Raw genomic sequence first — 9,726 nt, forward strand, 5'->3', positions numbered from 1 at the left:
CATTATAAAATAGTTATATTAACGCCTTATCATTAAGCTAAGACTTAAGTATGTCCTATCTAAACTATACGACATAGGAGGCTATTAACTTGGTCTATCGGAGATTAGCAAGTCTTTCTTACATGTAAATCTTCTTGTCTTTATCGCTAAAAACCTTCCGAAGCTCTTCTTTAAAACGGTCATAGGATCGAAAGACTACCTACGTAAACGCGTCTTGGTTATCCTTATCTTCCTTAGTAAGATAGTCATTCTATATAGGTTCGAACTATCTAAGTACCTTGCCCTCTAATCTTATAGCTATATAAAGGACTTTAGCTTTATCGTCCGGAAACTTGTCGTTATTAAGCCGGAAGTAGGATCAGAGGTTTGTCAAAAACCTTATAAGGTCCTCCTTGGTTCTTCTATACTTACTAGGTAGTTCGATCTTAATACGGCTTACTTTGGTAGTCTTAAGCGCCTTGATTTTAGTATAGGCCTCATTAACCAGTTTCTACAAGTGCCTTTCGCTATTCTCGAGTTCCTTGATTCGAGCTTAAGTAGCCTTATCTCTCTAGTCTAACTCCTAGATTCGCTATTAGAGTTAACCAAGCTAGGCAAGTAGCTATTCGGCCGTGACGCTAGTAACTATATCGATATCGAGGTCGAAGTCACCTCTATTCTAAACTATAATAGAACAAAGGGAGTAATAGCAACGTATAACGAACCTAACTTAGACTTCTTCTAAAAGGGTTTAGACAAAGGTAAGTGATATAGACAAGTGTATAGGTCGTCTAAGGGATTTGGTAAAGCTAAAGGGTTTATAACAATAGAGTTATCTCTTTATAGTAATATGATACTATTAGGAGTACTATAATATAAGTTACTATTACTAGTGAACTCTAGAGTCTACTAGAACAAGTGACTAGCTATCTAATATACTTGTCTAGTTCCCTTATTCCTAGGTGTTCCTCCCTTAGGTTCTGATCGTATAATCGCTGCTATGATCCTTCGATCATTGTTTGGGTGCTTGCCTTGATCAAAGTACGATTACTGTGATTACTTTCTAATTGGTCCTTAGGTTTTATGGTTCCTGATTGGTTCTGTATACCTTGTCGGGTTGCCTTATACGGCTACATCATGATAGATAAGGCCTACGTTAAAATTAGCTAGGAGAGCTATACAGTCTATATTATATAAAGCCTATAAGAGGAATACTACCCTGATTATCTGCTCCCTACCTTTAAGAGTAGCCAAACTAAAGTTAGCGTTTAGGGCTGTTTTTATAGGCTATATAAGGGACCTCTTATTATCCTACCCTGGGGTACCTAGTTAAACTAACTCGAATATACTAATTAGATCTTTATACTATATTTCCTTCCTTTTTATAATAAGATAAGGTTAATATATAGCTCTAGGGTATAATTATAAGAGGATAAGGTAATATATTACTATAGGGGGTTTGTTTAACTATTAAAGAGGGCTACTAAGGTTTGGCTACTCTAGTGGCTACTATAGAGCCTAGACCTTAGTCTAATTGAAAATATCTAGCACTAGATAAAGGTAAAAATCTCTAAAAGGCAGCATTAGATTAAGACAGTAGCTTAGATGACTATAGCACTATAGGAAGTCTAGAGCCAAATACCTGTTAAATTCCTAGTCAATTTAACTATAGGTATAGGGAAAAGGATAGATCTTTTAGCTTAATTATAAGGTAGCCTAATCAAGTACTAAAATAGCTATAGTTATAATATCAATTTAGTAGTAGTTTAGCCCTATTTTGCGTGTTCTATATGTCTTTAAAGTTAGAGGGTAGAAAAAGTAGGTAGGCAAACACTTTTCTAACCCTACTATACATTATCTATAGACATGTCCATAAATGCTATTACAGAAAAACCTACCTTGACCTCTTGCATCTTTGCGAACACCTTACCAAAACACACGAAACTACCATCGCTGGAAAGCTCTCGAAAAACGCTATCCAACGGTACCACTCTCAACCGCGCGCGAGCCGTTACGGGTGCGCAATAGGCACCGTAGGCGTAGGAACCTGACCCGACCGTAATCCGACTAAACCTCGTACGACTGTCAAAATTTTCACCGTATAGACCACCTAGCGCCCCTGAATATAACGTCGATTTAAAGCCTACCGCCAAGCCACTAAGTAGGGAGGCCTATAGCTTCGAGCTAATCAAAGGGGGGCCTACTATAGGCCTGCCTTACCCTAGATATCAAGGAGCTAAGGGATCTTATTACGTAACTAGTTGACCTTATATTAAGCCCTAAACAGGGTAAAGCAAAGGACCTTACTAATAGGCTCTTATAGGGCCTTATGACTATTATTATAGGCCTGGTTCTAAACGTATAGGAACTTGTAGCTAAGGAAGTTAAAAAGGGGCTTAAAGAGGCCCTTAAGGCTACACCCCGTCCTACCTAGGTATAGGTAGCTATAGGGCTATAATAGGGGGTAACAGGCCCCTAAGGAGGCCTACCGTTGGCTAAGGCAGTGCTATTACGGGCCTCGTGGGAGGTTACGATACGGAACGTAAGCCTATAGGAGGACCTTAAAGCCCGAACCCCGGCCGAGATAGTCTAAGTAGTTAACAGAGCTTCTAGCCGCCAAGGAGCCGTTATAGCTAGGAAGCTTTTAAGCGGGGATATAATAGTGGTCTTTAAGGACAAGGCTACCAAGGATTAGTATTTAGCTAATAAGCGATAGGTGGCTATAGCCTTTAGAGAGGAGGCTAGGGAGGTCGGCAGGGCCTATATAGTCCTAGCTAAAGAAGTCTGGAAGGAGGAGCTATAGGGGGTTAACGAATAGGACTTTAAGGGGGCTATAGGCCTATACTCGATTAAAACGGTTAAGTTCCGGCTACTAAAGAGCCTGTAAAGAAAGTGGGCTATAGTACTCCTAGGCTTATAGGACCTCGAAGAGGCCCGGAAGGCCTATAACGAGGGAGTAGTCTAGGATGCCTAGGTATTAGACTATAAACCCTACTAGGATGCCCTAGAACCAAGGTAGTACTATAGGTATTAGAGCTTTGGCTATACCTAATGGTACTATTAGCGGCCGGCCTATTATAGCTGTTATAGCGTAAAGGCCTATAGGGAGGGAGGAAAGATTAGAGAGGCCTAGTGCCCTACCTACTCTAACTAACTCCCTTGTAGGTATACGGCCTATAGTAGCCCCTATATAGCCTGGTATAGGGGCTGCCTAAAGAAAGTCGAAGCCTAGGAGAGGGCTAGGGAGGCCTACTAGTATAGACCCTAGACCTTCTAACTACCAGAGTAACCGTACTAGAAGGTAGCCTTCGAGTTTAGTAGCTAGCCGGAAGATGACGACTACTACTAAACCGGGACCAAACGCCCCTATAGAAGGCCTACTCTAGCCTAGTAGACGGCTAGAAGCGCCTTATTTAATACCCGACAGACCTGTATCTCCTCTCTATAGCCTAGAGCCCCCTCCCTCTTGTAACCCCTGCCCTCTGCTCCGGCTACCTTAAATATAAATTAAGATCCTCTAGTGGAACATCTAAGGTAATAAATAGGCCCTCGAGGTCCTACTAGAGGAGGCCAAATACGACCTACTAGCTATCTAGGAACTGTAGATTAACCGGTTTATAAGGTTAATATACTACCCCTAGGCCTCGAAATACTACCTAGTTTATAAGCCTAAGGGCAAGGTAGCCATTCTAGTGGTTAAACGGTTCCCGGTTAGCTAGTAGGACTATTCGGCAGAGGAAAACCGGTATAGGGTAACCTTTCCGACCCTAAGAGAGAAGGGGTTCGAACTCTAGTTAGTCTATAATAGCAAGAGCGAATAGGCCCTCTTATAGGACCTGCTAGCCCTACTACGGCCAACCTACCCCCTAGTTCTTATAGGCGACTTTAACCTCTACTACCCGGTCTAGGACCTATTTGACAGGCTTAGCCTAGGGGCTAGGGACCTCCTTAGCCTTATAGACTAGTAGGACCTCGACCTATAAACGCTATACGGCTAGGTCACTAGGGCCCCCTAAGGGGACTAACATAGCCGGCCTTCTACGATAGACCTATTCTAGGCCTCGGCCAGGCTAGAAACGACCTATAGGGATATTATAGAATGTGGGAAGTCTAACCACTACCTATAGGCCCTAAACGTCTCCCTCTAGGGGACTAGTAGACCTGTACTAGCTAGTAAAGGGTAGGACTAGAAGAGCCTAGATAAGGAGGTCGTGTAAGCCAAGGTAGCCTACCTCCTACTCCGGCTCGGTAGGTAGGTATCGGCCCTGGCCGGGCCCGTCTTCTAGGGCCTAGAGGAGCTTCTATAGGCCTTCGATAGGCTTATAGAGGCCCTCGAGGAGATAGCTACGGTCTCGGCTCTGGTAAAGAAGGCTAGTATAGGTAGTAAACGAGCTTAATAGTGGACAAAGGAGGTTCGGGAGGCCCGGAAGAGGGCTAAGGAGGTAGAGAGGGCCTATAGGGGTACCCTAAACCCCTATATATAGGAGGCACTCTGGCAGGCCCTATAGGACTAGGCTAAGACTATTATAGCTACGAAGACTAAGAGCTAGAGGGCTATACTATAGGAGGTAACTAACCGGCTAGACCTATTATAGAGACTAAAGCGGTAGGCAAGGCTATAAAGCCACCTATTGGTCGACCCTCTAAAGCTCCTAGCCTTTAAAGGAGGGCTTATAACCTACTAATAGAAGGCTAGGGCCCTGGCCAATAAGTTCTTTCCAAACCTAGAAGCGGACCTATTAGATATTAATGACCTAGATCTAAACGACCACTAGGAGCTAAAGTTCGAAATAAGCCAGGAGGTCACGGTAGGCGATATTAGGGTAGTACTAGCTAGAGTAGCCCCGTAGAAGGCCCTAGGGGAGGACCTCCTCCCTATAGGCCTACTAAAGGCCTATAGGCAGCCGCTCTACCGGATACTAGCTATACTAGCCTTAGAGAGCTTATAGCTTAGCTGTTTCCTAGCCTAGTTTAAAAGGGCTAAGACAGTAGTCCTCTATAAGCCTGGCAAACCCCTATAGGCCTACTTCACTCTAGGTAGCTATAGGCCTATAACGCTCCTACTAATAATAGGTAAGGTATTAGAGGCTATAGTCGCCTAGAAGGTAACGGCCATTATAGAGGCCTATAGGCTTCTCCTAGCTAAGTAGATAGGCAACCGGGAATATAGGTCTACCGAACTAGCTATCCGGCTTATTACAGCCTAGGTTTAGGAGGCTTAGAGGTATAAGGCAGCTACCTCCCTCCTATAGCTCGATATCTTAGGGGCTTTCGATACTATTAACTATACCTAGCTACTAACTACTTTACGGAGCTAGGGCTTCCTAAAGTGGTTAGTAGTCTAGGTTAGGGAGTAGCTATAGGATAAGGTAGCTATCCTTTACTTCGATAGCTAGGAGACAGAGGATATAGTAGTTAGGGCTAGGGTCCCCTAGGGGTTACCCCTCTCCCCTATACTATTTATCCTCTATATAGCCTCCCTCTACTAGGCCATTTGCTAGGCTAGCCCTATGGTTAGTTTAGTAGGCTTTGCCGATAATATTAACCTTCTAGCCTTTAGAAAGGCTAAAGAGGTCTATAATAGTTAGCTATAGAGGGCTTAGAAGGCCTACCTATAGTAGGTAAAGACCTAAGGTATAACCTTTACCTTAGAAAAGTACGAACTTATCTACTTTAATAGGGGCCGGAAGTAATAGTTATAACCGCTAGAGCTCCTATAGCCTAGAGGGGGTATTACCACTATAGCCCCTTCGAAGTTAGCTAGATTCCTAGGGGTCTAGCTAGACTAGAGGCTATAGTAGGGCCCCTACTATATAAAGGTAGCTAAAAAGCTAGAAACCTAGGAGTTTACCCTAACTAGGCTTACTATAAAGACCTAGGGCCCTAGCCTACTATAGGCTTACAAGGTCTATACTAAGTATATCTATAGTACCTTAGCTTATAGGGCCTTAAACTTCTATAAGCCTATTAAGCTAGGGGGTAAGCTAGAAGGCCCTATTAGAGAACTATCAAAGGCCTAATATAGGGCCCTTTAAGTAGTTACTAGGGCCTATAAGGCTACCCCTATCTAGTGCCTCGAGACAGAAGCCTAGGTACTACCCCTTAACCTCTATCTTAATAAGAGGCTAGCTAACTTCGAAGCTAAACTCGACCGGCCGCTCTTACAGACCGGGGTAGGTCTAGGGGCCTCCTAGGTCCCTACAAGGGCTCTTATCTAATAAGCCTATAATAGGCTTAGCTAGAGGTTCTAGAAGAGAAGGGCTAGGGTAATAGGCTAGGAGCTAAAGCCTATAGCCCTAGAGGTAGCAAGGTTAATAGTCCGGTAATAGGTTTAAGAGGGCTATAAAGGGGGTTAACCCCCCCTATAGACCTTACAAAGAAGGCTATAGGCTATAGAACTAGCTGTAGTAGCTAGCTAGAGCAACCGTTAGAGGGCCGACTAAGCCGGTAGGAGGATATAACACATATCTAACAAGGACCCCCTATATCTAGTTTTTATAGGGGAGGGCCTATAAAGGTACTAAGGCCTAACGAAGGCCTAGAGCTCCCTACTAGTATAGGCCTATATAGGGGCTATTAGCCTCCGTGACTTCCTTTTTAGGGTTCAAGTCCCAGGGGTTAGTACCCCCTACTATGCCTATAGCTAAGGGAGGGAGACTATAGAGCACCTAGTTATCTGGTGCCCGAACCTACTAAGAAGCTAAACGTAGGAATCCTAGGAAATACGGTCACAAAGGGACCTAGACCTCGTTTTACGGGGTATAGGGGCCCGGAACTATCGTTTGGTAAGGAGGGTTCTATAGTAGCTAATAGACCTAGGGAGGCTTCCGGAATACCGCCTCGTAAGGAGGCTAGACCGGGAGGCAAGGCCTCTATAGGGCTATTCTAGCTACTTCTCCTTTTCTTTATAGTGTATTAGTATTCTAGATTAGGCGTTAAAGGAGGGACAGAGGTTTTTATCCGGCCTATTAGGTACGGTTTCCTTTGTATTTAACTAGAGAGGCTCTGGCATGCTTATTAGTATAGTGGTGTAGGACTAATAATAATAATAATAATATAGACATGTCTATTATATAAGGTTAGATAAGATAAGACCTATAGATCTGGTAAACGGGCTGGCAAATGGAGGGTTCTTTGTTCCTAATCCTCTACTTATATTAGAGCTATAGGGCTAGCAAAAGTAGGAAGAAGATATCGCTCTTTTAAACTATTTATAACTTACTAACTTTTCTATCAATTGGAACCACCATCTTCTATCAATTGGAAACCATCTTCTATCAGTTTTCTTGGCTTTCCAAGGAGTTAAATAATTAATTAAGCTCTGGCATATGATGCTGTTGCTTTAAACACAACGACGTTACAAAGGTGTATGCTCAGGCGACTACCCCTTGAATCTTTGATGTTTGTGAGTGGCAAGGCCCACCAAGTAAACGAGTATCCAGATTCTGAACTAAACACTAGGTAGGTAGGTAGGTAGGTAGGTAGGTAGGTAGCCAAGCAGGTAAGCCTTCGAAACGGTCCAGGGAAAGCACACTGGAGCGAACTCGGAAGTAATAAGGTCGACATTTGCCACCTTCCTTCGCACCTCATCACTAATTACATTCGCTCCTCCCCGCCCCGTCAATCCCACCCGGCAAGAATGCGCAACAATTCCAGGCCACTACCGCGAGCCAACAGAATGGCAAACGGCAGACTACGGAATATTTAGGCTGTAGCACCGTTGTAGGCAATGGCATTGATGGTGCCGCTGGGGAGGCTGGTGATGGTGCCGATGGTGGCCGTCTGCTTGATGTACTCGCACAGTTCCTCGGGCGACCTGGGGCCCAGCAGAGCGAGGAGATAGGCCCCGAGGCCGGCGATATGCGGGGTCGCCATCGAGGTGCCCGAGATGGTGTTCTGTTTGTTTTCCAGTCAGCCTGGTATGTTCTTGTTCTGGTTCCCCGTTTTTATTCCTCTTCTCTCTTTCCGCATCATCCCCTGTTATCGCCTTTTGACAGAAGAAAGAAAAACAGGATGAAAAGGAATCCGGGCAACGAAGAAGAAAGGTAATCTAAAACATCAAAATGGGGAGAAAACAAGAAGCAAAAAGAAACGGGAAAAGGAAAAAAAAAAAACTCACAGTGGCATCGACACCGCCGATCCAGCTGCTGAGGACGTCGACGCCGGGAGCAAAGACGTCGACGACGCTGCCGTAGTTGGAGAAGTAGGCGCGGGCGTCGCCGCTGTCGGTGGCGCCGACGGTGCAGACGCTGGGCTCGCTGGCGGGGGAGGTGGACTGGGCGTCGGTGTTGCTGTTGCCGGCCGCGACGGCGACGAAGACGCCCGCGTCGACGGCGGCGGCGGCGCCGGCGTTGATGGAGGTGGACCGGCCGCCGCCGAGGCTCAGGTTGGCGACCGCGCCATTGGCGCACTCGCCCGAGGCGACGCGCGCCGGCGCGTCCGACGTGACGAACTCGAGCCCCGCCAGCACCGACGACACCGTCCCCGACCCGCTCGCGTTGAGCACCTTGACCGCGAACAGCTTGGTCTTCTTGGCCACGCCGTACGTCACGCCGCCGATCGTGCCCGACACGTGCGTGCCATGGCCCGCGCCGCTGTTTATTTATTCTAAAGGTCAGCTCATTCAAGTGCTAATCACAACTTGTCCAGGGGGTGCGGAATGCTACTGACTCGCTATCGCTGCTGTCGATAAAGTTGGCCAGCCATGTCGCGCGGCCTTCGAACTCCTGGGGTCGAAAGAGTCAGCGTCGTTGTCCCCGCAAAAAAAGTCGTCAAGATACTAGAGATTTGATGGTAGCGGCGGGAGAGTGGGTGAATTGACCGGCCAGACTTACAGAGTGGGCCACGTAGATGCCCGTGTCTATGACATAGGCGCAGGTGCCCTCGCCGGCGCTGTCGTCGTATACGTACGACGTAGGACCCAGTTCGCGGTGCGAGATGCGGGCCAGACCCCAGGGCACGTTCTCCTGGGTGACCAGCGCCTGGACGGTGACGACGGCATCCTGCTCAATGTATTCGACCTGCGGGTCTGAATTAGCATCCTACATAGCCTTTTACGTGACATACACATGAGACGACGAACGAACCTCGGGCAGCTTGCTCAGGTTATCGACCACCTGCGGGCTCAGCTTGGCCGCGAAGCCCTTGAACCGGCGTGCGCGGTAGACATGCTTGGCCTTGCCCGCCTGGAGGTGCCGGATGGTGTCCTGGAGGGTGCTCTCGGACGCACCGTCCTTCAGCTTCACGATGTAGTCGCCCGGAATCAGCTGGAGCCCCTGAGGCTTGATCACCGGTGCCGCAAGGGCAAGGGGGAGGAGAGCGGCGAGACTAAGGAGCTGCATGGCGAGGCTTGTATGTATGTGTCTTATTATGTGTTGCTTGTATGTCGTTGAATAGATGTTGGTATGGAAAATTCTCAAGTGTCTGGATGGTGAGAGATTCCCTCTGGCAGCCCGACCCGACTGAGGGTGATAAGACGTCTATTTATTTCGATTCATCCCTCACCCCCTAGGAGGAGAAGAGGTAGCGGCTCGAGAGAGACCTTGATGCTTATCACTACCTTCCCCTTTGGAGAGCGCATGCTGCCCTACATCACCTCGATATTTCGAATACGATAGGGAAGGTGATGTTTCTGCGCGACCGGTAGAGCCCCTCGGGACCTCCATTCGCATATCACATACACACACACACTTGCTCAACAGAACTGGAGCTTTGGACGGATCTCACCTACCGAGAATGGCTTGGTTT

General features: G+C 46.8%; 1 protein-coding gene across 1 annotated transcript; it reads right to left on the bottom strand.

Moving 5' to 3' along the window:
* Positions 1-7,537: 7,537 nt before the first annotated feature.
* P884DRAFT_284441 (protease) lies at positions 7,538-9,426 on the bottom strand. The gene is made up of 5 exons (XM_069443713.1): positions 9,066-9,426; positions 8,814-8,999; positions 8,650-8,705; positions 8,099-8,573; positions 7,538-7,875 (listed from the first exon to the last, which is right to left on the bottom strand). Exons 1-5 carry the CDS (start codon positions 9,318-9,320, stop codon positions 7,684-7,686), a joined length of 1,164 nt encoding a protein of 387 aa, XP_069298637.1. The 5' UTR covers positions 9,321-9,426; the 3' UTR covers positions 7,538-7,683.
* Between the last annotated feature and the right edge of the window lie 300 nt (positions 9,427-9,726).

The sequence above is a fragment of the Thermothelomyces heterothallicus genome (genome assembly GCF_042370625.1).
Source record: "Thermothelomyces heterothallicus CBS 202.75 unplaced genomic scaffold P884_scaffold_8, whole genome shotgun sequence".
Lineage (NCBI taxonomy): Eukaryota > Fungi > Ascomycota > Sordariomycetes > Sordariales > Chaetomiaceae > Thermothelomyces > Thermothelomyces heterothallicus.

Coding starts and splice junctions, on each gene's coding strand:
- P884DRAFT_284441 (XM_069443713.1), bottom strand. CDS start 9,320: ATGCAGCTCCTTAGTCTCGCCGCTCTCCTCCCCCTTGCCCTTGCGGCA. Junction 8,574..8,649: donor ATCGACAGCAGCGATAGCGA/GTCAGTAGCATT, acceptor ATAAATAAACAG/CGGCGCGGGCCATGGCACGC. Junction 7,876..8,098: donor TCGGCGGTGTCGATGCCACT/GTGAGTTTTTTT, acceptor GAAAACAAACAG/AACACCATCTCGGGCACCTC.